At 58.5% G+C, this 27,451-nt stretch overlaps 1 protein-coding gene across 14 annotated transcripts; it reads left to right on the plus strand.

Moving 5' to 3' along the window:
- Positions 1-26,967, plus strand: Cic (capicua transcriptional repressor). 14 transcript variants are annotated; one of them, XM_020172102.2, is made up of 21 exons: positions 1-137; positions 3,252-6,050; positions 17,536-17,685; positions 17,762-17,996; positions 18,083-18,212; positions 18,317-18,499; positions 18,580-18,745; positions 19,572-19,774; positions 19,864-20,089; positions 20,499-20,602; positions 20,844-22,083; positions 22,179-22,366; positions 23,243-23,364; positions 23,456-23,622; positions 23,725-24,015; positions 24,115-24,440; positions 24,732-24,979; positions 25,079-25,233; positions 25,316-25,447; positions 25,666-25,797; positions 25,959-26,967. In XM_020172102.2, exons 2-21 carry the CDS (start codon positions 3,263-3,265, stop codon positions 26,324-26,326), a joined length of 7,554 nt encoding a protein of 2,517 aa, XP_020027691.1. In that variant the 5' UTR covers positions 1-137; positions 3,252-3,262; the 3' UTR covers positions 26,327-26,967. The 14 variants fall into 14 exon arrangements, with proteins under 14 accessions (XP_020027691.1, XP_020027690.1, XP_020027694.1 ...); XM_020172101.2 differs by lacking the exon at positions 1-137 and adding an exon at positions 799-922; XM_020172105.2 differs by lacking the exon at positions 1-137 and adding an exon at positions 799-922 and having other exon boundaries at positions 25,082-25,233.
- Positions 26,968-27,451: the final 484 nt, after the last annotated feature.

Genomic DNA, 27,451 nt, shown 5'->3' on the forward strand with positions numbered 1-27,451 from the left:
TCATTGCACCGCCCCGGCCGCTGCTGATTGGCTGCGGGGCTCACGGGTGGCGGTTGGCTGCTCCTCGCACCTCCCCCTCGTGCTGCAACCGCCGCCACTGTGAGGAGCCACCGGCGACGCCAGAGCCGGGAATCCGGGTGAGTCGGGGCCCTGGGTCTAAGATGTTCCTGGTGTTCAGCGAGACTCAGGAAGAACTGCCCTTTCCGACTTTTTCCCCTCGCCCGGGTTCTTTAGCGCTCCCAGCACTCTGTCCATGGGAGTTGTAGTCTGCTCTGTACTGTCGACTATGGGTCGGAGACGTAAGAACACTACTATTCCCAGCAGGAATTGCGACTAGCCGTTCCACAAACGCTCAGGCCACGCCTTCCAGGTCTGCTCATTGGAGAGTCAGTCCCTTAGCCCCGCCTTCTTTGATCTCATTGGCTACTGTTCCTCCCCGAGGCTGGATTCCATTCTAGGGTGAATAGTGACTGGGTACTGTAATTGTCATTCTGTACGAACACGGCCTGCAATAGGTCAAGGCTGATGTCCATCACTTGTTGTAGGGCAGGGACCTAGGCAGATCAGGCGGTCGTAGGCTCAGGTTAGTGTCGGTCCCGGAGGGAGGCCGGTCTTTGATTTTGGCCCCGCCCACTAGCGCGGCCGGAAGGGCGCGATTGGTTGCTGTGAGTGTCGCTCGTCCTTGAGAGGCGGAGCCAACCAGGCTGCAAATATCTATTGGCCTAGACCGGCGCCGGTCAGCGGGGTTGTGGCCGCTGATTGGTTGTTTGCTCCAGCTGTTGCAGGTCCATTCACCATTTTGTGTGTTGGAGTAAAAAAAAAGAGAGAATCGAGAGGGAGAGCCGGAGGGGGGGCGGGGAGGGACCGGACCGGACCGAGCCGGGGCCACGGCCCCCCGCCCCGAAACCCCGCCGAGCCCGAGGTGAGGGGCGGGGCCAGGGCTGACACGGGCAGGGGTACTGGGGCTTGGGGTCCGTGGGGGGGACAGGTGGCAGGGACGGGAAGGGGGTACAGGGGGAAAAGGGTGGGCGGAATGGTGGGAAGAGGAGTCGGAGTGGAGGAAGTGGTGGTGGGGGGGTTACAGAAAAGGGGTGACTGGGGGAGGGGAGTGGTGTGGGCAGAGAACTGGTAACAGGAATGGAGGGGTGACAGGACTAGATCAGGGTAACAGAGAGGGAGGGGACAGAGTTGGAGGTGGTGAAGAGGAGAGGTGATGGGAGAGAAGGTGTCAGGTCCAGTGATGGCTGACAGGAGAGTGACTGGAAGGAATATGTGACAGATAAATGGGGGTGACCTGGAGGGGATAACAGAGAAGGGGGCTTAGGGCCTGTGGGGAGAAAGGTAGAGGTGGTGACAAGATGGGAGAGAGAGTGGCAGGAGGGTTGATGGGAGCAGAGGAGACCTCAAAGAGCCAGGGCCTGGATTTCTGGAGTTACTGCTCAGATTAGGAGAGAGGTTGAGGGCCCACAGGACCCTGGGCGGGGGGGAGTTATCCAGAGAGAGGTGAATGAGAAAAGAATAGGCCCCAAAGGAAAGAAAGAGGCTTGGCTTCTGGGGTGAGGAGGCTCAGCCAGGCAGCAGGGTCTGGTCTAGGGGTGCCAGGCAGTGTGGTCGTCTGCCCTGGTTAGGGTATTCAAAGGTTGGTTTTGGGCACGACTGGGGCCAGATGTCAGGGCCCAGCAGGTCAGTGGGGAGAAGGTGGTGATGGCTGCCTGACTCCTGGGCACTTGGGTACCAGACCTTGGCTCTGCAGGTTCTGCCTTTGAGGACCCTAGGATTGGATCATAGGAAGGACAGACCTGGGACTGTAGGGGGCACAGGAGGAGGCAAGCCCAGAGTGGGAGAACATGAGGTCAAGGTCCTGGGGGAGCCTGAAGACTGTCAGGGTACTTCTGATTGTGGTTTGACTTCTGTACCTGGGTCCCCCAACCATCCTATGTCCCTTTTTGGACTCTCAGGTTCTGTAAGTCACTTTAGAGTAAAGTTGTTTTTTTCTCTTTTCTCAGAGCAGCTTGAAAGGGGGCGGGCAGTAATGACTGTTCAGGAAGTGGGTGAGGTTGGCCTGTTGGGCTTGTCCTGCTTTCTTTGACCTTATCCTACTTACCCCCACCTGGGTTTGGAGAGCATATTTGGGAGCCTGGAGGGGCCAGCAGACAGCCACCCTGCCCCAGCCAACCTAGTGAGGGTGGGGATGCATGCAGGCCAGAAGAGGGGGCTGGGCTTGTGGGTATCATGCTGGGTGCTGTGGGGTGGGGGCAGGCTCCCATATAGTAGAACAGAGAAACCCTGGGGTGCAGCTCTGTGTCCCACTGTGTGATGACGTGTGTGTGCCTGTGTTTGTGCGCGTGCGTGTGCTCACGCACGGCCCTATGGCAGTGCTGGGTATGAGCTCTTGCCCCAGACGTGCCCCTACCTGCTCTCTGCCAGGATCTGGGGAGATGGCTGTACCTGGCAGGGCTGGGGTGCAGAGCAGAGTGGGCAGCCGTCCCTGGAGACTCTCAGCTGCCTACTCCTTCCCACAATGCCTGGCCATGCGCGACTGCCCAGAGGGGCAGAAGGAAGGGGAGGGGAGAGGCTCACATCACAGCCCAGTCACCTCCCTTTCTGTGGCTTAGTGCTTATGTATGTATGTGCATTTCAGTGTGTGGCCCTCTGGATGGTGTCAGTGAAAATAAGTATGCCCTGTGGATCATGTGACATGCAGCACACCAAAGTGGTTAAGAACACAGGTTCTGGAGCCAGGGTGCCCGGGTTCAGACCTTCATCTGTTGCTTCCTGGCTGGATGATCTTGGTCAAGTTTGAGCTCAGTCTCTCTGTGCTTTGGTTTCCTCAAATATAAAGGGGGCTGGGCAGCCCCCACCTCTTAGGGCTGTTGGAAGATGTAATGAGCTGATAGAAGCAAGCTTAGCATAGGGCTGGGGACAAAGTGAGTACTCCCTGGGTGTGAAATGTCAGTGTCCTGGCATCTCTTTGGGGCAGTTAGAGCCTGTGTGTGTCCCCTGCAGAGAGAGGAGGTGCATATGTGTGTTTCCCAAAGAACCAGAGTGTATATGCTTAGGGGACGCTGGTGCCAGTCTGTGTCTGGATGCTGGCCAGAGTCCATGTGAGTTAAGGGTAGCCAAGGAGAAAGCCTTGGGGACCATGGAATGAAGGTGGTTGACTCAGCAAGTAGGAAGTCTTTGGGGACACTAGGTTGGGGGGCATTTCCTAAGTTGCTACCATTGAGTCCTGTCTGCTTCCCATCTTCCAGGTGGACGGAAGATGAAGCCAATGAAGAAGGCATGCACTGGCCTTTCGGGTTCTGGCAGCAACAACAAGTCTCCACCAGCCACAAGGGCCAAGGCTCTGAGGCGTCGAGGGGCTGGGGAGGGTGACAAGCCAGAGGAGGAGGATGACGAGACACAGCCACAGCAGCATCCAGGCCCAGAAGAGGCTGAAGAGGGTGAGGAGGAAGAGGCTGAGCAGGGCCCTGGGGTGGAGGGGCCACCCCTGGAGCTGCACCCCAGTGACCCTGCCCCAGGCCCAGCTGAGGACCCCAAGGGGGACGGGGAGGCAGGTCGCTGGGAGCCTTCACTTAGCCGCAAGACAGCCACATTCAAGTCGCGAGCACCCAAGAAGAAGTACGTGGAGGAGCACGGTGCTGGCAGTGGTGGCACTGGAGCCTCTGAAGAGCGAGAGCGGACCCCTGAGGAGGCCAGTTCTTTGGGGGTGCCTCCACGGCCACCCACCTCCACTCGCTCTTCCTCCACTGACACAGCCAGTGAGCACTCAGCTGATCTGGAGGATGAGCCAGCTGAGGCTTGTGGTCCATGCCCCTGGCCCCCTGGTGGCACCAGTGGTAGCTATGACCTACGGCAGCTGCGATCCCAGCGGGTGCTGGCTCGGCGTGGCGATGGCCTCTTCCTGCCTGCTGTAGTGCGCCAGGTGCGTCGAAGCCAGGACCTGGGTGTGCAGTTCCCTGGTGACCGGGCCTTGACTTTCTTTGAGGGGGTGCCAGGTGGTGGTGTGGATGTGGTTTTGGATGCCACGCCACCACCAGGTGCATTGGTGGTGGGCACAGCTGTCTGTACCTGTGTGGAGCCTGGTGTGGCTGCCTACCGTGAGGGTGTGGTGGTAGAGGTGGCCACTAAGCCAGCTGCGTATAAGATCCGCCTCAGCCCTGGCCCTAGCTCCCAGCCAGGCCCACCAGGCACATTACCACAGCCCCAGCAGCCACAACACCGTGAGCCCGAGGAGGCTGTGTGGGTGGCCCGCTCCAGCCTGCGCCTGCTGCGGCCCCCCTGGGAACCTGAGACCCTACTGAGGAAGCCCCCCACAGGCCCCGAGGAGGAGCAGACAGAGCCTGGGGCCACCCTGCCCACCTGCCCTGCTGCCCTGGACCCCAAGCAGCCTGAGGATGCTGAGGTCTCTAAAATCAGCTTTGGAAGCAACCTGGGGGCTCACTGTGAGGAGGGTGAGGAGAAGCACCCAATAGCCCTGGGCACCCCAGCCCTGCTCCCACTGCCCCCACCCCAGCTCCTGTCACCACCCCCCAAGTCTCCAGCCTTTGCTGGCCCTGGTCGCCCTGGTGAGCAGCCCTCACCCTGCCAGGAGGGGAGCCAGGGTGGCAGTCGGAGCAGCAGTGTGGCCTCCTTGGAGAAGGGGACTGCACCAGCAACCCGGGCCCGTACACCTTTGACCGCTGCCCAGCAGAAGTACAAGAAGGGTGACGTGGTCTGCACACCCAATGGAATCCGAAAGAAGTTCAATGGCAAGCAGTGGCGACGACTGTGCTCCAGAGATGGCTGCATGAAGGAGTCACAGCGGCGGGGCTACTGTTCACGCCACCTGTCCATGCGAACCAAGGAGATGGAGGGCCTGGCAGACAGTGGGCCAGGTGGGGCCGGGCGACCAGCTGGTGTGGCAGCCCGTGAGGGTAGCACAGAATTCGACTGGGGTGATGAGACATCGAGGGACAGTGAGGCCAGCAGTGTGGCTGCCCGGGGAGACTCACGCCCACGCCTGGTGGCCCCTGCTGACCTGTCTCGCTTTGAGTTCGATGAGTGTGAAGCGGCTGTGATGCTGGTGTCACTGGGCAGTTCGCGCTCAGGCACGCCTTCCTTTTCACCAGTCTCAACACAGTCGCCTTTCTCACCAGCCCCATCACCCTCGCCCTCACCACTCTTTGGCTTCCGTCCTGCCAACTTCAGCCCCATCAATGCTTCACCTGTCATCCAGCGCACTGCTGTTCGCAGTCGCCACCTGAGTGCCAGCACCCCTAAGGCAGGTGTGCTGACACCACCAGACCTGGGTCCCCACCCACCACCACCTGCCCCCCGAGAGCGCCATTCCTCCGGCATCCTTCCCACTTTCCAGACCAACCTAACCTTTACTGTGCCCATCAGCCCCGGGCGGCGGAAGACTGAGCTACTGCCCCACCCAGGAGCATTGGGGGCTCCTGGAGCAGGAGGTGGAGGAGCCACCTCAGACTTCCCCAAGAGTGACAGCTTAGACTCTAGTGTGGACTCGGTGTCCCACACACCTACACCCTCCACGCCAGCTAGCTTCCGGGCTGTGTCGCCCGCTGTGCCCTTCTCTCGCTCCCGCCAATCTTCACCATTGCTGCTGTTGCCCCCTCCTGCCGGCCTGACCTCGGATCCAGGGCCCTCCGTGCGCAGGGTACCTGCTGTGCAGCGGGACTCGCCCGTCATTGTCCGCAACCCTGATGTGCCACTGCCCTCCAAATTCTCTGGAGAGGTGGGCACTGCCAGTGAAGCGCGGGCTGGAGGACCTGGGCGGGGCTGCCGTGAGACCCCAGTGCCCCCTGGGGTGGCCAGTGGGAAGACTGGCCCACACCCGCCTCTGCCAGCCCCTGTGCCTATCACCGTGCCTCCAGCCGCGCCGACTGCTGTGGCCCAGCCGATGCCCACCTTTGGCCTGGCTTCTTCACCCTTCCAGCCTGTGGCCTTCCACCCCTCACCTGCTGCCCTGTTGCCAGTCCTTGTGCCCAGCAGCTATACTAGCCATCCTGCCCCCAAGAAGGAAGTCATCATGGGCCGGCCTGGAACAGGTAAGACGGCAGCCGGTGGGTGAGTTGGGTGAGGGCTCACTTTGAATGGGGCCCCTTTTGGGTAAGCTTTCAAGAGAGCTAACCTTGAAGGAGTCCAGGGAAGGCTGGCCTGGCCTCCTTTTTGCTAGATGTTGCAGTGGAAATCTACGTCAGGCAAGGGACTGGGCTTTTTGTTTTAGTTTTTGGGTGGTACTGGGGTTTGAACTCAGCCTTATGCTCACCAGGCAGATACTCTACCACATGAGCCATGCTCCCAGCCTCCTGAGGCTGGACTTTTGTTTTTTTTGTTGTTGTTGTTGTTCTGGGGTTTGAACTCAGGGCCTACACCTTGAGCCACTCCACCAGCCCTTTTTTGTGATGGGTATTTCGAGTTAGGGTCACAGGAACTATTTGCCTGGGCTGCCTTTAAACCACTGTCCTCCTGATCTCTGCCTCCTGAGTAGCTAGGATTATAGGTGTGAGCCACTGGTAGCTGGCTGAGACTGGACTTTTAAGGCTTGATAGGCAGGGGTTAGACTTTCAAGGCTTGATGTGGCATTTTCAGAAAACACCTGTTGGGGAATGAGGGCTCCATCAATCAGCAAACTACTGAGTGCACACTCCACAGCAGGCCCCTGTGGGGCTGATGGGGTAGCAGTGATAATCAGGGTGACAGCATCCATGTCCTGGGGGACTGGGCAGGCACATGGCAGCGAGAAGTACTGCATGGAGGTTATCTTGCCAACTTTTCACACCCACCCCATAATACATCACTCACCACACACGCCCTGTTCTAAACCTTTTCAGATGTTAGCTCAGTGTATCTTCTCAACAAGACTACTAGGAGGGTTCCATAATTGTTCTCGTTAAGAAAAAAATTGAAGCTAGGTTAGTGACTTGCCCTAGGTCACGTGGCTAGTCAGCCCTGGAGCCAGCCATTCAGACTGAAGCAGGCTGACTCATAATAGCTGGGAAGACTGAGGCCCTAATATGTTCTTTCCCGTGTGGTGGCAGGACCAGGACTGGAGGGAGCCAGGGGTACCAGGCACTCCCCCAGGTATGAATCCAGCCTGCCACACTCAGGACAGGGCCAGAAAGCTGAATTAGAGGATAAGTGGGAACCAACAACCATGGGTCTGGAAGACTGGAGGGAATGGAGGGAGCACAGCCCAGGAGGGCAAAAGCCAGTGTGGTTGGAAGACTGAAGCTTGGGTGGGGACGGTAACATTTCTGAGATGGTGCTGGAGAGCAAGGGGCCCAGGCTTGGCTGGGCCTTTGGAGCAACTCAAAGGGAGACCACCAGCCCCTTCCCTAGCATCTTACTGATTTATCTATCCACTGTTAGCCCTGTTACCACATGGCTCACAGTCCCTGGAATAGACAGACCTGTCCCCAGACAGTGGCATTCTAGAGTGGTTAGGGGAGTCAAAACCCTGCAGGCTGTGGAATCCCCAAGAAGATGCTGATCTAGCCAGCAAAATCAGGAGAGGCCAGGGTCCTGTGAACTGAGACCCGAAGGGCACGTAGATGTGACCTGGCAAGGCAGGCAGGCAGGACCTTCAGGCAGAGGCAAGAGTTTATGCAAAGGCCTTGAGGCAGAAACAGATAATTATAGGCCATTGAGCTACAAAGTCAAGGGCTGTGGAAGGTAGGCGAAATGTTGGGATGTACAGCTGAATCGGTGAGCAGGGGTCAGAATGGAGAGGGCCATTAGAACACTTGTAACTTTATTCTGAGGGCAGTAGGGAGTCAGGGAAAGTTTTCAGCAGACAACTACAGCTGGAGGGTAGATTCAAGTCCCTGAGACCAGAAGCAAGATGCCATGAAAGAAGGTGTCTAGGTTGTGGATGTGGGAAGGAGCTGCAGTGGCTTGGGCTGAGGCAGGGGCCAATTCGGGAAGGAGCTAGGCCTGGTCCTGATGGAACTTCACAGCCAGGGCACAGGGACATGGGCTCTGCCTGCCCCTTATGCTCATATACTGAGCTCATGAGCTGTGTGTTTACCCCTCTCAACACTTTTTGCCTTTGTTAGTTGATATGAGCAAAACTTCACAGAGATCGGCACAGTGGGGATTGCTGACTATATAGATGAAGAAACTATAGTCCAGGGGCTCCAGCCACTCCCCTTCCCAGCACTTGCTCAGCCATCATTGCCCACATAGTATCTCCTCTCATGACTCTCACTACTGCTGTGTGGGGAAGGTTGGCATTGCTGCAGGTGACGCTGAGACCTACCAGGGTGGGCCCAGGAGGGACTCTTGCCACTATTTTCCAGATAAGGAAAAGTAAGGTCCTGATTGAGGTCACCCAGCCAGGGAGGGGCAGGACTGGGCCTTGTATCAGGTCTCCCTGTCTCCAGATCACAAGACTCTTGCTACAGGAGTCAGGGTAGTAATGACTTACTGAGCACTGGCAGTGCTGTGCCTGGCACAGTGTTCATGACCCTGCTGAACATTTACTCACTGAGTCTTCACAACACCCCATGAGGTCGGCATGATTATTAGTTCCACTGGACAGAGGAGGAAATTGCAGTCCAGAGAGGTTAAGTGACTTGCCCAAGATTAGCCAGCTAAGAACCAGGATTTGAACCCAGGCTATCTGGCTCCAGATCCCAGGCTCTCAAGTACTCTGAATAATAATGATGAAGGACAATAACCATTCTTTATTGATCCAGTACTGTGTGGCCAGCCCCAAGCATGGGACCATATCATCAAATCCACCTGGTGCTGTGAAGCAAGGATTACCAGCCTTGTAGTCCAGGGGTAGAACTGAGGTTCAAGAAGGGAGGTCCTTTGCTGGAGGCCACCTGGCCGTCAGAACTTGTCCAGTGCCTGTCCTGGCAGTTCTGAACGCCTCCCTGACGACATTCAGACTGAGGCATCCTGCTGCCCTCAGGGTCCCAGCCAGCTGCCTTTCATTCTTCTCCCACAGGCCTCCTTAGCCCTTGGGAAGCAGGTGCCTTGGGGGCTTCTCCCTTCAAGGCCCAGATAGGGCAGAATATGTCCAGTGGCACACTGAGACCATGATCCTGGTCCCTTTTGCCCTCCCATGCTGGGGTCTGACCCTCCATCAGAGGGCAGCAGGTGTGAGGGGGTGGCCCAGGGCAGCCTGCCTGCTCTTGCTTCTGCCCCCCGCCAGGCATTTGCTTCCGCTGGGGGACATGCTGGGGCAGGCTGCCGGCATTCTCCACATTCTGTGCATGGCATGGCCAGCCAGCTGCCTTGCCACCTCCCTCTGACTCTTCCCGTCTGCTCCCCAGGAGAGGACAACCCCCTCCCCAGAGCCTGTAGCCCCCACCCAAGAGGCCAGATGTCTGTGTCCCATTCTTGGCATGATCTCTCTCCCAGCTTCCTGCATGGCTTCCCTTTACTGACAAGCATTGCCTGTGCTGGGCCTCTGTACTATGGTCTCTGGGTTTCTGTTTGTGGTCTCTTCAAGCCACTGTTTGTTCATCTTTTCCCTGGGTCCCTCTGTCTCTCCTGCTCTGTTTCTAGTTCTCTGTCTCTCTCTGGACCTCTGCCTGTCTGACTCCATACCTTTGTATTTGTCCCTTTCTGGAATTAGTCCTTGTCAGAGTTTTCAGCCCAGGCTTTCTGTTTGGGCATCCAGTCTTGGGTCCTGTGTCTCTGGACCTGCCTTGGCCTCCTGCCACTCTTTAGCAGTCTTGTTTCCCCAGCCCCACCCTGTGCACTTGAGATGGTCTCATCTTTTAAATCAGTGTGCAGTTGCTCAGCACCAGGTCCCCCATTCCCTTCTTGGGAATGGCTGGGAGGTTGTCCAGGTCCAGGAGCCCCCTCTTCCTTCTTCACAAATTCACTGCCCACTATTGCCCCTGAAACCTGCTGAGAAATGTTGCCTCCATCTTGCAGACCCACCCACCATCCAAGCACCTGTTCTCCAACAGGCAGGAAGGCGGGGGCTGTATGGGCCAAGCTAGGAGATCCGGCTGTGGGGGGGGGGTAGCAGGAAGGTAGCTTCTGTGCCCACCCACCTGCTAAAGGGCATGATCACCCCCACTTTTTAGAGAACACATGTGGTGCCAGCTGAGGCCAGGCAGTATCCACCACTATACCTAGGCAGGTAGGAAAAATAAGGCCTTGTGGAAGGGGTGGGGGGGGTGGAGCCTGGGCCTTCTAACTCCCAAGTCCACTATAATTTCCATTTTCTCTCAATGAACCCCATCAGCATCACCAGAAACCAGCTCCTTCCTCATCTCTCTGCCAGGTCCAGGACTCAGGAGTCCTGTGGCAAGTGGCTAGGAAGGTGGATAGAATGTATTGGGTCTGTGGAAGCCAGAGAACAGGGACAACTCAGTGGCTCATGGGGTTTGTGAGGGAGGTTCATGTGGGCTTTTCATTTGGAAGGGAGTATGAGGAATAAGCAGATTTCAGAGCAGTAAAAGAAAGGAAAGGGCAATCCAGGTCAAGGCAGCTGTATGCACAAAGGCCAGGAGGGGTGAAGGTGCGTGAACTCACACTCTGAGTGGCTAGCTGAGGCTGAAGCTGACACTACAGCCCAGGCTTGGAGGATGGGTACCATGGAGAACTGGTTCAGCCAGGCCGGGCTTGAGTGGCAGGCGAAGAAGCTGAGGTTCTTCTCTGGGGCCAGTAAAGAGCAAAGAAAGCTTAGAGTAGGGAAGGGAAGAGGTTGAACCTAAGTGTTAGCGAGCCTAAAAGACTGTCCTGGAGAGGAAGTGGGAAGCCCTAGACTAGGAAGAAGAGCTTGGCTTGGAGATGCGGGGATGGGGACGATTCTGTAATGTTGCAGGGAGTTAAGAGTTGGTGACTTGGGGGAAGAGTCCCCCGGCTCCCCCAGCACCAGGCACTGCACCGCGAGGGGTTAGGCTGCCTCCTGGTGGTAGCGCACCGCTGGGCAACAGGCACGCGCATGCGCAGCATGGGAGGAGGTACGTCCCGGAGCCCCTGGCGCCCAGGCATTAATGGCTCCATTAGTGGCCGGGAGGGAGGCGCATTAGCGGCGGCGACGGCGTCTGGCTCCCATTACCACCGGCGGCAGCGGCTGCACCGCAGGCGGCTGGACCCTAGCCCGCCGCGCCGCCTCCTCCGCCCGCACCCTGTCCCCTGTTCCCGCTCCCCATGAGGGCGCGGGCAGGGAACCTTCATCCCCTTACTTCAGCTGAAAGCTGATTGTGAAGTCAGGCAGACTTGAGTTCAAATATCGGCCGTGCCACCTCCTGGCTGCAAGATGGCACCCTCCCGCCCCCCCGCCCGAGCCTGTTGCTCGCGAAGTAGATGTGGAAACAGGGTGCTTTGTGGATCTAGAAGGGCATCAGGAGAGGGCAGCGCCCTTCCCCTGTTCGCACTTCGGGGTGCGGGTTCCCGCGCACCCCTGGCGTCGAGTCTCCGTCTTTCCCATTGGCTACCGTCGTGCCCGCTGACCGCCGATTGGTCGAGGTCCGCTTCCCCCCACCCCGGGCTCAATTAACCCCTGCGTGGCCATGTCCTCCGCCTAGGTGTCGTCGTCCCTCCCTACGGCCCCCGCTCCCCCGCCCGCAGACAGCTCGGGTGCCAGCTGGCCCGTGCCCCGTCGCGGCCCGCGTGGGTGTCAGGCCCGCCGGGCGCCCGCCCGCCCTCCATGCACAAAGCGGCTTTGTGGGGACTGGCTAGGGGCCAGGCAGCGAGTGGAAAATCTCGTGAGCACTGAGAGAGGAGGGGAGCACAGGGCGGCGCCCCCTCCTCCGCCCGGGCCGAGGCGCCTCCCTCAGCCCGCGCCGACCCAGTCCCGGCGTCTGTATACCCCCTTCCGCCCCTACACCTTCATATCCCCAAGGCCCCATCCCGCTCTCCACCTGTGTGCTGCCCTCCCAATCCCTCGGGGTCCTCCCCCACACACCTCTTCCTTGCCTCCCCCAGCCCCACTCTCACTGACTCACCCTGACGCTATTTTTAGCCCCCCATCCCTGCTGAGCCGTGCCAGCCCAATCCTGGGCTCGTTCCCCAGGCAACCCTGGCCGTCGCCGACGCCGCCTGGGGTGGGTGGGTGGGTGTGTATGTGGAGAGAGGGTGAGGGGAGCTGGGGACACCGGGGTGGTGAGCTGAGGCGGGAAGCCGGCCTGGAAAGCAGGGTGGGGAGTCGCGGGAGGCCAGCGGGGGCGCGGTGCCTCCCGGGCTCAATAAATGGGGCCCGTGAGTTCAGAGCGTGTCCGCTGGTCCCTCGGTCTGTCAGCATCCCTGGCTGCTTGCCCCAGGCGTCTGGGCAGGCCTAAGCCTGCACCACCACGGGTGGCTGTTGGTGTCTCTGTCTGGGCTCCCTGTCCCCAGGCTAGGGTGAGGTGTTACGGTGGGTGCTGTTTAGTTTAGGGCCAAGCCTTTTGTGACGCTGGTTAGGGGTGCTGCAGAGGGTGGCTGCTATTGTAGTCCTGCCCAGTACCTGCCTTGAGTTAAGGATGGCCAGGCACCTCCTTGCAGAGGGGCTGGGGCCCTGGCTTGGGGAACCCTCTTAGCCATTTCCAACTTGGGAGGCCCTAGTTAGGGTTGGGGATGGCTGGAGAGAGGAAACTGTTTGGGGATAGGATCAGCTCCCTCCCTTCCACTTCTAATCCACCCCCACCCAGGGTTCCTCCACCCTGAACAATAGAAGCTAAGTATAGGGTTGGCCCAGCGCCCAGGGCAAGGTGGGGGGGCCTTCCCGCCGGGATTCCCGCCCCTCTCTGCCAGGCAGGGCCCCCACTTGGTTGTGCCCTGCCTGGAGTGGGGCCTCTTCCCATCCTTTTTCATGGGCACTGTTTTCTACCAGATGTGCAATCTTTACGGATGTGTGGGGCCCTCTTTCCCTGCTGTGTGATGCCTAGCTCTTACTTCTCACCCAACAGAAGTAGGGAAGCAGGGCTCCTTTGAGCTTGGTTCCTGGGCTCCTTTGCAGTTGGGAAGGGGTTAACTTGCCAGTAGGTGACTCACCGGTGGGGAGTGGAGGGGGCAGTGGTGGGAAGATAGTGGGCCACATTGATTTCAGCCTGGAATTCTGCCTCACATTGCAGTCCCTGGGGCAGTGAGGTAATGGAGGGTCTGAGTCTGGGGCTGCGTAGAGAGGAGGGGGCAGTCACCTAATAGTCCCACTGGTACCCCCTGCAGGCTCTCAGCCAAGTGTCTGGCTCTGCCATCTCTGGAAGTCAGAAGGCTACAGACCTTCCTTTCCCCTTGGGATCAGGTTACCCAGCTTTACCCCCTGTCCATGCCTTCAGCTCTGTCTGGATGGGCAGGCTGAGAAAAGGGTTTACCTGCCTGCTGTTGTCAAAGACTCAGACTGTGTAGAAGTCCAGTCTTGATCCATGAGCGGGTGCAACTTTTACCTGCCCAGGTGTAAACCTGGCTGTGGCCCCAGGGTTCTCTGGGTTGGTTCAGGGCCTCTTCATCTTTGCCTGTGGGCTCCAGATCCTTTCCTGTGCTTCCGTGTCTGCCTGCTCACTTTTCTGTTCTTTACTAAGTCTCTGTGTTATTGTTTAATAATGTTCTTGGGCTCTGCTTGGAAGTCCTTGCTGTGTTCACCTTGAGGTCAAGTTTAGAGTAATGGCAAGTGCACTTGAGGTGGAGTACTGGGCTGTTGCAGTCCTGTCTGCATGGTCATACACAATTTACTCAGTGTAGCCTCATTTTCTCCCTTGAACAATGGGCATAGTAAAATGGACCTCCCTAGGTGGTCATGAGGATGCGATGAACAAGATAAATGTGGACAGTCTTCCACCACATACTGGCCCAGTGTGCTTTCTTTCTCTGTGTCCTGAGGGGAGGAGGGGCGGTAGCAAGTGGTGCTCTGTGACCCCTGCTTTACACTGCTAGTTAAAAAGTCCAGAGTGGCAGATAAGTGTGGGGCTGGGGCTGGGTGATGATGATGGAAGGGCGCCCTATGCCTAAGGAACCTGTGTACTGAAGTCCGTAGTTAATGCCCAAGAGAGTAGGTTTATAGACTGTGGGTGCATGGGTGTAAGAGTGTGTGAGGTGCAAAGCCCTGAGTTCAAACTCCAGTCTCTCTCTCTCTCTCACACACACACACACACACACACACACACACACACACACACACACAATGTTGTGGGGGATGGGGTGCTGTGTGTGTGTGTGTGTGTAATGGACAAGCAGTGGCTGTGCTGAGGTCTGCCCGATTGTTATGTTGTCTGTGTAATTCATGTGGGCTGGTGGGAGTGTGATGCTTCACTCACTCTCACCCATCCTCTTCATCCACTCGATACATGCCTCCCCAACATATGACAGAGCATGTACCAAATGGGCGAGGGGATGGGTGAGAATGAGTGTGGGTGGGAAAGACCAAGAATGTGCGAGTTAGTACATCTAAGTGAGCAGGTGTGTGGGGTGTAACTTCGTGAGCCGACAGTACGGGTGATGGTGCCCGTGGCTGTGTGTAAGCGATGATGGGTGTGGCATGAAAGTATGTCTGTGAGTGCGCGTGTGTGCGTGTGTGTCGCGCGCGCACACATGAGAACTGGGAGGGCTCAGGGGAGGCTCGCTCCACCCTGCACGGTTCGTCTGCCCAGCGGGGCCGGGCGCGCCCAGGTACCTCGCGCGCACTGGACCGGTACCATACTCAAGCCGGGGCCTCCGCAGCGCGGCGCCCCGAACCGCCCCCCTGGCTCGCTGCCTTTGCTGCAGTGCGCCCTCTTTGCCACCCTCCTACTGCGGGCCCGCCCCCGGCCGGCTCGAAGCCAACCGGAGTCCGCCCCGCCCTGCCCTAATTTGCATATGACTGACGTTCCCCCGGGGCGGCCAATGGGGGCGGGCGCGGTGGGGCCTGACCCGCGCGCGGCGGCGACAGCCAATGGGCTCACGATTGGGGGGCCGGGCTTGCGCGGAAGGCCGCGGGGGAAGCGGGGAAGGGGCGGGGGGAGGCGCGGCGGGGGGAGGGGAGCGCGTAGTAGTGGCGGGGTGGGGAGGCGGCGGTGGTTCGGCGCGGGGCTCGCTCGGAGCGCACGGACGCACGCACGCTGGTCCGTCTGCCCGCCCGGGGCCTGAGGTCGACCCGGCGCTGAGCCGCGGGCCCAAGGCCCGGAAAGGCGGGGCGGCGGCAGCAGCAGCCGGGGCGCGCGGGGCCAGAGCCGTTACCCGCTGGAGCTTCGAGGGAGGGAGGGAACGAGCAAGCCAGCGAGCTGGGAAGGGAGGGGGCCGCCCCCGCGCACGCGCGCCGCGCCCCGCCCCGCCTGCCCCGCCTGCCCCGCCTGCCGGACTCTGCGAGGGAGGAGGGAAAGGGAGGGGGCGGCGCCGATGGCCCCCGTGCCGCGCGCCCCGTGACGGCCCCCGCGCGCGCCGGGGGGCGGGGCGGGGCCGTCGCGCGCTGACCTCCCCCGCCCCCCGGGCGGCGGGAGGCAGGCGGCGCTGTGCGCAGGCGCGCCCGGCGGAGACCCCCGCCTGGGGCGGCCGGAGGGGGGCGGCGTGGGGGGGGGGCATGCGGCGACGGCCTCCCGCTGCCCCCGGGCCCAAGCGGCGACGGCCAAGAAGCCGGCTGCGGGCGGAGCGGCGTCGGCCGCTGAGGAGGTGCGAGCCCCTGCCGGGTTCCCCCGCGCCGGACCATGTACTCGGCCCATAGGCCCCTGATGCCGGCGTCCGGCGCGGCCTCCCGTGGCCTCGGCATGTTCGGTCAGTAGTGTCTGGGTCGTGGGACTGCCGGGGTCAAGGTGTCGGGGTTCTAAGTGCGGAGTAACGGTGATGGGGCAGAGTACAGGGTGACAGGGAAAGTTGGAGCCCGGCCGGGCCGAGTGGTTGGTTAGTGATGGCAGGTGGGAGTGTAGCAGAACGATGGAGTGGGGAGTACCTGGGGACAGGTGTTTAAGTGACGGGTAGAATAGGTCGGTTGTGATTGGAGACGACGGATCCCTGGATTAGAATAGGAGCAGCCGAGACCTGCTGGGGAGATGTGGACTGGAGAGGGAGGGGCTTTGACCGAGTAGTGGGGCTGAGGCCAGGCGTGAGAGTGAGCGAAGCACTGTTGTTCACAGTGGACTATGGGTTGGAGTATTTGTGTTTGCTAAGAGGGAGAGATCGAGACATCTGGAGGATAGCGGGCTGGGGAGTGGGCAGGACCCGACCTGAGGACTGTCCTCCATTGTCTGCCGGGTCTCTTCTTCCACACTTCTCTGAAAGCTAGGAGTCACTGATGAGGAAGATCTTTGTGGAGGTAGGAGCAGGTCCTGGCCCCTGGGCCCTGTGACAGTGTTTGGAGGATCCTGCAGGGGCCCCCAGGGGTAGTAGGGGACAGGGTTGTCATGGTCTTGAGTGCCTTTCAGTGTTGTCTTCTTGATGCCTGTCCCGCGGTTCCTTGAAGGCTTTGTCAGTTCTTCAGAGTCCCAGAGGCCAGTTCCTCCCTCAGCACCAGCTTCTGAAGGCATTGGGGGGGTCACCTCAGGTCAGGTTGCTCTGGATCAGGGGGAGGCCTGGAATGATGAAGATCAGGGCTGGGGCGTTTCCCATCTTCCCTCTTCCCCGAGCAGGGGCCTCTCCTCTGCTGCTCTGCTGGTTCCACTTCCCCTGGGAGCTGTGAGGGAGCCTGCAGTGAGAGGGGAAGCCCACTCCTAGTCTGGGCCCTGTCCCAGAGGTCCAACAGGGGTAGGTCCCAACCCAGGGCTTGCCCTCCTGCCATCCAGTGGACCCCCAGCAGCCCCCTGGGGAGGGAATTGTCTTCCTGTGGGAGGCTTCAAGGAAACACCTGGCACTTTTGCCTTCTCAGGGCAGAGACTTGTAACAATTCTCTCCTCTGCTCTATTGTCTGTGCCTTTTTTTCTGAGGAGTTTACCACACCCTCGCCTCCTTTCTGGTCAAGGAGGCTGGACACTTGTCTAAAGATAGGCTTGGGGTTGGAAGGAGGGAGGCTGGGAGGCCTCCTGGGTTGTGGAATCTGTTTAGGGGGCAAGAGGGGAGAGCTGCAAGAGCCACCTGGCCCCTACCCAGGCAGGGTGGAAGACAAGGAGGATGCCACACATCAAGGGGCTAGGGGAGACCCCATGGCCCTTGGGGGATGGATAGAGAGTTGGAGGGGAGGGGAGATGGGGCTATCTGCTTCAGGAAAGGAAAAGGGAGTGTGAGGCCAGTGTGAAAACTTGTGTCATATGGTGACATGGGTGCTGGGAATGTGAGGTGGGGGGGGTCCTTAGCCTATTGGAGATTGTGGGGCATGGGAGCCGAGAGTGACCTGATTTGTGGCAGAAGCCAGTTCCTCTGGGTTAGTCCCTGGTGGCAGCGCTGGTAGAGATTGGGAGGGAGGAGTGGGACATGAGTACTGTTTCCCTTCTCTGCTTGTGTTTTTTTGATAAATCCAGAGACTGGAACATGAGGACTATTTTCCTTCTCTGCTTTGTTTTCTCTTATAAACGTAGAGACTTTTCAGGGAGAAGTTTTTTCTTAGTGACGTCTCTTACTGATGGGTGTGCCCAAGAGGCTGGTGGGTTGGGGAAGAGGGTAGAAAGGGGGTGGAACCACCTCATGCAGGTTAGAGGTAAAGGCCAAGCACTCCTGCTCCTTGGCTCACCTAGCTCTTTCCCACAGTGTGGACAAATGTGGAACCTCGCTCTGTGGCTGTGTTCCCCTGGCACTCCTTAGTCCCCTTCTTGGCACCTAGCCAGCCAGACCCTTCTGTGCAGCCCAGTGAGGCCCAACAACCTGCCAGCCACCCAGTGGCTTCCAGCCAGAGCAAAGGTAAGGGGTAGATGCAGGGAAGGTATGGGGATGGGGCAGTGGCTTTGGAGTCTTTGATGGACCTCTCTGCCCCCAGAACCTGCTGAGTCAGCAGCTGTTGCTCATGAGCAGCCACCAGGAGGGGCTGGAAATGCTGATCCTGGACGGCCCCCTGGAGCCACATGCCCTGAAAGCCCAGGACCTGGACTGCCACACACTTTGGGGGTGGTGGAACCTGGCAAAGGTCCTCCTCCCACCACTGAGGAGGAGGCCCCTGGTCCCCCAGGAGAGCCTCGGTTGGATAGTGAGACAGAGAGTGACCATGATGATGCGTGAGTGCTTCAAGGCCTGGGACAGGTTGAGGGGTCAAGGGAGGTGGCTGGAGACATGGTTCTCACTGTCCCTGACCTTCCTACAGCTTTCTCTCCATCATGTCTCCTGAGATGCAGTTGCCTCTGCCACCTGGAAAACGTAGGACCCAGTCCTTAAGTGCTCTGCCCAAGGAACGAGACTCATCTTCAGAGAAGGATGGAAGAAGCCCTAACAAGGTATTTCCTCTCTACCTGACCCCTGCTCACCCGACCCCTGCTCACCCTGTGGCCAAGCTTGTCTCCCTGGTCCTAACTGTCCTGCTCTGGGCTGTTTAACTCAGCGGGAGAAGGACCACATCCGGCGGCCCATGAATGCCTTCATGATCTTCAGCAAGCGGCATAGGGCTTTGGTCCATCAGCGTCACCCCAATCAGGATAACCGGACTGTTAGCAAGATTCTGGGCGAATGGTGGTATGCCCTGGGACCCAAAGAGAAGCAGAAGTATCACGACCTGGCCTTCCAGGTAATGCCTCCTCTCCATGGCTCCTCCCAGTGTCCTCATGGGGTGGGTGAGTGAAGGGTCGCCCTGCCCTTTCCTGCCAGGTGAAGGAGGCCCATTTCAAGGCCCACCCAGATTGGAAGTGGTGCAACAAGGACCGAAAGAAGTCCAGCTCAGAGGCCAAGCCCACGAGCCTGGGGCTGGCAGGAGGGCACAAGGAGACGCGGGAGCGGAGCATGTCGGAGACGGGCACTGCCGCTGCCCCTGGGGGTTAGTCAGCTCCTTAGCTCTCCCACCTTCCATCTCCCTGAGAGCTGCCAGCAATCCCCTTGCTTGCTCACCCCTACCCCAGTAGCTCCTCTCTGCTATGTTGCTTTTGAGTACTTTTATCCATAAAAGAACTGACAGCTGCTTTATATGAAGGAGCTAGGAGGATACAGACAGATAAGATAGCTAAATAGAAATCTTGTTATCAAGATTTGATATTTATTGAGCATTTACTACATACCAGAGACCATGAAATTTGGGTTCCCTTGGACTCAAAATGACACACCATTTCCATTTGAGGAAACAGGTTAAGAGAGGCAGAATCACTCAATGTCACAGGCTAGAAAGTGGCACAGCCAGTATTTAAACCTCAGTTTGGTTGGCTACCACCACCATGGTTGGAACCACTGTATCTCACCATGCCCCAGATTGGCTGCTGCTTGGGTACCTGGCAGTGTTCTGGGGTGGGTTTTTTTTTTTTTTTTTTTGGTGTGATTCTGTGGATACAATACTTCACTCTATGAGGGTGGCTGTGTTACTGCCTCTCTGAAGTGGGAGAACTGAAGCTCAAGCCAGTGATTAGCTAGCCAACACCACATGGATCAATCTCCAGGCTTACTCACTCTCAGAAGGCCTGCTGTAGGGGAATGGGCTTACTTCCAGCAGCCCCAGAGGGCAGGAACCAGCAGGAAGGAAGTGCTGGGCTGCTGCCTGGTGTTTTTTCCCACCGGTAGCCCTGGTAGAAACATCTTTGGATAGTTTGGCCAGTCCAGGTGCTGGTGGGAGGCTTCCTGACTCTATGACAGTCCCCACCCCTTTTACTTCACAGTGTCGTCTGAGCTCCTGTCCGTTGCAGCCCAGACACTCTTGAGCTCTGACACCAAGACTCCAGGGAGTGGTCCCTGTGGAGCAGAACGGCTACACACAGTTGGGGGGCCTGGCTCTGCCCGGCCCCGAGCCTTTTCTCACAGCGGTGTACACAGCCTGGATGGTGGGGAAGTAGACAGCCAGGCACTACAAGAACTGACTCAGGTTTGGGGTGTGGGTCACCAGGGGGTTGGGTAGGGAGGGTTGCCCAAGGCATCAGATTCAGCTGATCCTCCCTGCTACCTGTCCTGCAGATGGTGTCTGGTCCCACATCGTACTCTGGTTCAAAGCCTTCCACCCAGTATGGCACTCCAGGCCCCTTCACAGCTCCTGGTGAGGGAGGCACCTTAGCAGCCAGTGGGCGCCCCCCACTGCTGCCCACCCGAGCCTCTCGTTCCCAGCGTGCAACCAGTGAGGACATGACCAGTGACGAGGAACGCATGGTCATCTGTGAGGAAGAAGGGGATGATGATGTCATTGGTGAGCATTGAAGGACCCAGGGTCTTTCTGGGAACCAGTAGGCTAAGGCTTTGAAGGTGGGCAGAATCCAGGCTGCTGGACTCCTGTTTTTTTTCCATATCTGTTCATGACTGTATGCCATCAGTTCTGGTCCTGCTGAGTAAACATAGCCCTGTCCTCAAGGAAGCTCCCAGCCAGGCAGGAAACCTGAGGACATGAGCACCATTAGGCACAGCACTAGATGCTTGTACTGTGTGTTCTTAGGGTCCTGCATTGGGCAGGTGCATAAAGCCCTGAGTTCAGGGCTGTCCTGGTCAGCACTCACCGTCCACTTGGGGCAGAGCTGAGACCAGACCCAGGTTCCAGACCATTTCCTCATGGGTAGCTCTGACTCAACCCCTTGCCTACACTGTTCTCTCTGCTCCCTCAGCTGATGATGGTTTTGGCACCACTGACATTGATCTCAAGTGCAAGGAACGGGTGACTGACAGCGAAAGTGGGGACAGTTCTGGGGAGGACCCAGAAGGCAACAAGGTGAGGCTTGCTGCTGTTCCATCACACTTCTAGGAGGTGAGAATGCTCCTGTGTTTGACCCGGGGTAAGATTAGGTCTGGACAGGGCAAGCTGTTTAGCCCATGGGGATTGGGTTATATCCAGGATCAATTGAGTTCTTCAACTGGCCTGGTTGACAGGCTGCGCTGCTGACAGCCTACAGGTGGGTGTCAGCCTACGGGCACCTGAGTTGGGTGTTTTTTTCTTTTTTCCTTCAACACAGGGCTTTGGCCGTAAGGTGTTCTCACCTGTGATCCGCTCCTCTTTTACCCACTGCCGTCCCACACTGGACCCTGAGCCACCAGGGCCCCCGGATCCACCTGCAGCCTTTGGCAAAGGCTATGGTCCCACCCCATCCTCTTCCTCCTCACCTGCTGCCACCACCTCAACCTCAGTAGCTAACTCCTACTCATTGGGCTCTGGAACCTTCAAGGCCCAGGAGTCTAGTCAGGGTGGCACAGTTGGCCTACTACGGCCCCCACATCCTGGGGCTGGGGGCCCAGTGACACCTTCCAAGGCTACTCGGTTTCTCCCAGCGGATCCTGCCTCCTTCCGTCGCAAGAGACCTGAAAGTGTTGGCAGTCTGGAGCCACCAGGCCCGTCAGTCATTGCAGCGCCTCCCAGTGGGGGAGGAAACACTCTGCAGACATTGGTGGTGCCCCCAAACAAGGAGGAGAGGGAGAGCAGTGGAGCCCGAGTGCCCTCAGCCCCAGCCCCATCACTGGCTTATGGGGCCCCAGCAGCTCCCCTGGCCCGCCCTGCTGCCACCATGGTCACAAATGTGGTGCGGCCTGTCAGCAGTACTCCTGTGCCCATTGCCTCTAAGCCCTTCCCCAGCTCTGGCCGGGCTGAGGTATCTCCAAATGACACAGCAGGTGCCAGGACTGAAATGGGCACTGGGTCTCGGGTGCCTGGGGGCTCCCCAGTGGGGGTCAGCTTAGTGTATTCGGACAAGAAGTCTACAGCAGCCTCTTCACCAGCCCCGCATTTGGTGGCTGGGCCCCTATTGGGCACTGTAGGGAAGGCCCCTGCCACTGTCACCAACCTGCTGGTGGGCACCCCAGGCTATGGGACTCCTGCACCCCCTGCTGTTCAGTTCATTGCCCAGGGAGCCCCTGGCAGTGGGAGCACTGCCGGTTCAGGAGCAGGTACTGGGAGTGGCCCCAATGGGCCAGTACCCCTGGGCATTTTACAACCAGGTGCCCTGGGCAAGGCAGGGGGAATCACCCAGGTGCAGTACATCCTGCCCACGCTGCCCCAGCAGCTTCAAGTGGCCCCTGCACCCGCACCAGCCCCGGGAACCAAGGCAGCAGCTCCCAGTGGCCCTGCACCCACCACCAGCATCCGTTTTACTCTCCCACCGGGCACCTGCACCTCCACCAACGGCAAGGTCCTGGCCGCCACTGCACCCACTCCTGGCATCCCTATCTTGCAGTCTGTACCCTCCGCCCCACCCCCTAAAGGTGAGTCCTGCCCTGGACTGGGCAGCACAAGGATTGGGGCTACAAGCTTGTTTGGATGCTTCTAACCTTTTGCTTTTTTGTCTCTTAACTTCCAGCGCAGTCAGTTTCTCCTGTGCAGGCCCCGCCCCAAAGTGGCTCAGCCCAGCTGCTGCCTGGGAAGGTACTAGTGCCCTTGGCCACCCCTAGCATGTCAGTGCGGGGTGGGGGGGCCAGCCAGCCACTGCCTCTGGTGAGCCAGCCTTTCTCAGTACCTGTGCAGAATGGTGCCCAGCCACCCAGCAAGGTAAGGGCATCCTCACTGGCCCCATCTTTCCCTTCTCTACACTGCTGGGTGTCATCCTGTCTCACACCTGTATCCCTGTATCTGCCTTTCCTTCAGTCTCTTCTGTTTTTCTTTGGGGCTCTGTCTTGCTGACTTCCTTGATCTCTCTGTCAAGTCCTCATTCTCTGCACTTGTTCGGGCTTTTCTTTTTTTTTTTTTTGGTGGTACTGGGGTTTGAACTTAGGAATTTTTTCCTTTTTGTGGTACTGGGGCTTGAACTCAAGGCCTATACCTCGAGCCACTCCACCAGTCCTTTTTTTGTGATGGGTTTTTTGAGATATGGTCTCACAAACTATTTGCCTGGGTTGGCTTCAAACTGAGATCCTCCTGATCTCTGCCTCCTGAGTAGCTAAGATTACAGGCATGAGCCACTGGTGCCTGGCTGAACTCAGGAATTTTTGCACTTGGCTAGACAGAAGCTCTACTGCTGCTTGAGTCACGCCTCCAGCTCTGCTTGTTCTTTGTGTCCTCCCTTATCTTTTTTTTTCCCAGTGGGACTGGGGTTTGAACTCAGTACTTTCAATTTGCAAAGCAGGCACTCTACTACTTGAACCAATCCTCCAGTCCATTTTGCTCTGGTTATTTTGGAGATGGGGTCTCTCGAGCTATTTGCCTGGGCTGACCTCGAGTAATGATCCTTCTGATCTCAGTCTTCCAAGTAGCTAGGATTAGAGGCGTGAGCCACTAGCATCCACTTCTTGCTGTCAGCTTTCCCACCCTGGCTTGATCTCAAGTTCTGAGTTCCCTGCTTTTGCTTAGTCCCCTTCCTAGGTCTTCGTCCTCCCTGCCCCCCTCTGGGCTCAGCTCACCCCAGCCTGTGGGTGCTTTCGCCCACAGATCATCCAGCTGACTCCTGTGCCTGTGAGCACACCTAGCGGCCTGGTGCCGCCCCTGAGCCCAGCCACACTCCCTGGAACCACCTCCCAGCCCCAGAAGGTCCTGCTGCCCTCCTCTACCAGGTGAGTGCCACTGAGCCCTCCCTTGGGGGCTAGGCCAGGGTAGGAGTGGGATGGAGCTGGCTCACTTTTTTCCTTTCCTCTCCCGTGGCAGAATCACCTATGTGCAGTCAGCTGGCGGGCACTCTTTGCCTCTGGGCACCAGCCCTGCATCCAGCCAGGCTGGAACGGTTACCTCGTATGGGCCCACAAGCTCCGTAGCTCTAGGCTTCACCTCGCTGGGACCCAGTGGCCCCACCTTCGTGCAGCCCCTGCTGTCAGGTGAGAGGTAGCCTGGCAGGCAGTGCTGGGGAGCCAGGGTAGGGCTGAAACAGCCCGGGCCCTAACTCAGTCCTTCACTTCTTTTTCTCTTTCCTTTCCCAGCAGGCCAAACCCCACTCCTGGCTCCTGGCCAAGTGGGCATGTCGCCTGTGCCTAGTCCCCAGCTGCCTCCTGCCTGTACAGCCCCTGGAGGTCCTGTGATAACGGCGTTTTACCCTGGCAGCCCTGCACCCACCTCAGCACCGCTAGCCCAGCCATCCCAGGCACCCCCAAGCCTGGTCTACACTGTGGCCACCAGCACCACCCCTCCTGCTGCCACCATTCTGCCCAAGGGCCCATCAGCCTCTGTTACTGCCACCCCAGCCCCTACTAGTCCTTTTCCTAGTGCCTCAGGTGGGTGTCAGACCTAGAGCAGGGTTTGTGTGAATTGGGGGACCCAGGACATTGGGCTTCAGTAAGATCTGGCTCAAAAAATATTCTTCTCCCTACCAGCAGGCTCTATGACCTACAGCTTAGTGGCTCCCAAGGCCCAGCGGCCTAGCCCCAAGGCCCCCCAGAAAGTAAAGGCGGCCATTGCCAGCATTCCTGTGGGCTCCTTTGAGGCAGGTGCCCCGGTGCGGCCTGGCCCTGCACCCCGGCAGCCTCTGGAGCCTGGCCCAGCTCGAGAGTCAACTGGCCCTGAGTCTGAGCTTGAGGGGCAGCTCACACCACCAGTCCCTCCACCACCACCAGAGACCTGGCCTCCCACTGCCCGGAGCAGCCCACCACCACCCCTGCCTGCTGAGGAGCGGACCAGCACCAAGGTCCCTGAGACTGTGGTAAGTGTCTACAGGGGATACAGTTTATTGTTCCTCCCCGTCATGCTGAACTTGACCCCACATCTGCTGCCTTAGTTTCCTCTGTCCTATTGTTCTTCCTTCCATGCCCGAATATCTTCTGCCTGTCTGTTACATCCCCTTCCATCTCAGGTCTGCATCCTGGCCTTCCTGAGGCCATGGAACTGGGTCTTCTCCAAGGGTCTGTGTGTTGGGCTGTCTCAGCTTTTGTCTCTTTGTGGCCACTGGCCCAATGTCTGAGCCCAGTGTTTTTCCTGCTGGTCTCCACTCTAGGCCAGCAAATTCCCCAGCTCATCTTCAGATTGGCGTGTCCCTGGGCTGGGCCTGGAGTCTCGTGGGGAGCCTCCCACTCCTCCTAGCCCAGCTCCAGCTTCAGCCAGTGGCAGCAGTGGTGGCAGCAGTGAGGGCAGCAGTGGGAGGGCAACCTGTGACACACCTGAGCGCAAAGAAGCGGCTAGTACCGGCAAGAAGGTGAAGGTGCGGCCCCCGCCCTTGAAGAAGACCTTTGACTCTGTGGACAAGTGAGCAGGGGCTGGGGCTTTGGTGGAGTGTGTGGGATGGTGTGGAAAAGGGGGCAGCTGAAGGCTGAGGCAGGGGAGGTGACCCTGCCAGCCCTCCAGCAGGGTCCTGTCAGAGGTAGACTTCGAAGAGCGCTTTGCTGAGCTTCCTGAGTTTCGGCCAGAAGAGGTGCTGCCCTCGCCCACACTGCAGTCTCTGGCCACCTCACCCCGGGCCATCCTGGGCTCTTACCGCAAGAAGAGGAAGAACTCCACCGGTAGGCAGGCGCCTTGGGTCCTGGGGAGAGGCCGTGGAACAGACCGGGGCCACTTCGGCTGAACCTGCTTCTGTTTGGCCAGACCTGGACTCAGCTCCTGAGGACCCCACCTCACCCAAGCGCAAGATGAGAAGACGCTCCAGCTGCAGCTCGGAGCCCAACACCCCCAAGAGTGCCAAGTGCGAAGGGGACATCTTCACCTTTGACCGCACAGGTGCATGCACTGTGAGGCCCCAGGGCCTTCAGTGGGAGCAGTCAGGTGGGACAGTATGTCAAAGATGAACTTTGCAGTCTAGCAGGCCCAAGTCACCGTGTGACCTTATGCAGGGTTCTCTCTCACCCATGTAAAACAGATTGGGTGGGCATTCTGTCAGTGGCAAGAAGGTCCCAGCTACTGCTGTAGCCTTGCCCATGCTCCCTGTACCTGGGCAGGTACCGAAGCTGAGGATGTATTAGGGGAGCTGGAGTATGAAAAGGTGCCCTACTCTTCGCTGCGGCGTACCCTGGACCAGCGCCGGGCTCTGGTCATGCAGCTCTTCCAGGACCATGGCTTCTTCCCATCAGGTAAGCTGGTCTTGACATCTCACCCTGCCTTTCCTGCCATCTCTGTTTGAGGCCCAGATTGGCCTCAAACTTGGGATTTTACTACCTCATTGTTTTTAGTGGTGGGATTAGAGGTGTGTACCACCATTGCCATTTGTTTCCTACTATCTTTCTGTCTCCAGCCCAGGCCACAGCAGCTTTCCAGGCCCGCTATGCAGACATCTTCCCATCCAAGGTTTGTCTGCAGTTAAAGATCCGTGAGGTGCGCCAGAAGATCATGCAGGCAGCCACTCCCACGGAGCAGCCCCCTGGAGCTGAGGCCCCCCTCCCTGCACCACCCCCGACTGGCACCGCTGCTACTCCTGCCCCCACTCCCAGCCCTGCTGGGGGCCCTGACCCCACCTCACCTGGTTCGGACTCTGGCACTGCCCAGGCTGCCCCACCACTGCCTCCACCCCCAGAGCCAGGGCCGGGACAGCCTGGTTGGGAGGGGACCCCCCAGCCCTCCCCCCCACCCTCAGGCCCCTCCACAGCTGCCACAGGCAGGTGAGGGACCCTTGAGAAGATCCCAGGACCCAGAGTAACCCCCCTCTTTCAGGACACGGACAGTTTGTAGGTGGCAGGAGTGTGTGTGTGTGTGTGTGGGGGGGGGGAGATGGTTACCTCCTTCCCAATAAAGCAATTTCGTCCTTTCTAGTTTGGGGCGGAATGAAGCCTGCTCCCCTTGTAAATACTCCCTCCCCTCAACTCCCTCCCTGTGCTGGGGGGGGCAGCTGAGGGGAAACAGGGGCACAGCCTCCACTGAGTCCCTGTATATAACCTGGAGTATGTGACCTTCAGAGCTTTTCACTTGGACTTTATGCAAAATGGCTCATATGAGGGCTGCAAGCTGGAGGGTAGTGTGGGCCTTGGCCCCAGGGAGGTGCCTGTGGAGCAGAGGGAGTTCATGCACCCCTTTTTTCCCCCAGAGGGGCTGGACTCAGGTTAGTTTCGGGTGGGGGCTCCTGTACTTTGCCACAGGCATGGGGAGGGTTCTCTCCACCCCCTCTGCCCGCCCAACTTGGGTTGTACTTTCTAAGAAGGTGATTCCCCACCCTTTCCCCACCCCCAGAACAAAACATGTTGATCATGTGCAATATTTCTTACTGTGCTGAGAAGCTGAAATGACCGAGATTAAAGCTGTTTAACACACCTGCGTGGCTGCTTACTTGCCCCCAAGTAGGAAGGTGTTGTACCAGTCCTGTTCCTAGACAGTCATGGAGCAGTGCACTTCCACAAAGTAGGGGAGTAATCCCAACACTTCAGCATTACAGGGCTCCTGAGGGCCAAGGTCCTTGCGTCTAGATGAGGCAGCCTCTCCATCTGGGAACCATGATCCCCCATCCTGAACATTTGTGATCTTGGAGGAAGTGGTCCACCCCACCACTTGTGGACTCAGGTTTACTGAAGACACAGATCCTAGCTGGATGTGTGGCTTAAGTGGTCCAAGCTCCAGTACTGCCAAAAACAAAAAAAAACAGGTCCTAGCCTAGAGGCCGTACTTGAGGCCAGACTAGAGTACTGAGCTGTCCCCAGTGACCCCTGCTGCACTCACATGGCCTGAGCCACCACTGCACCCAGGAGGAGGAACTTGGGGATGGGGTCACTCCTCCCAGTCAGCCTTTGGACAACATGG

The sequence above is a fragment of the Castor canadensis genome, chromosome 16 (assembly GCF_047511655.1).
Source record: "Castor canadensis chromosome 16, mCasCan1.hap1v2, whole genome shotgun sequence".
Classification (NCBI taxonomy): domain Eukaryota; kingdom Metazoa; phylum Chordata; class Mammalia; order Rodentia; family Castoridae; genus Castor; species Castor canadensis.

What these genes read in the sequence shown, in the direction of transcription:
- Cic (XM_020172102.2), top strand. Translation starts at nt 3,263, where the DNA reads ATGAAGCCAATGAAGAAGGCATGCACTGGCCTTTCGGGTTCTGGCAGC. An exon ending in CTCCGCCCCACCCCCTAAAG is followed by an intron (nt 22,084 to 22,178) that starts GTGAGTCCTGCC and finishes CTTAACTTCCAG; the next exon opens with CGCAGTCAGTTTCTCCTGTG. An exon ending in ACCTTTGACTCTGTGGACAA is followed by an intron (nt 24,980 to 25,078) that starts GTGAGCAGGGGC and finishes CCAGCCCTCCAG; the next exon opens with CAGGGTCCTGTCAGAGGTAG.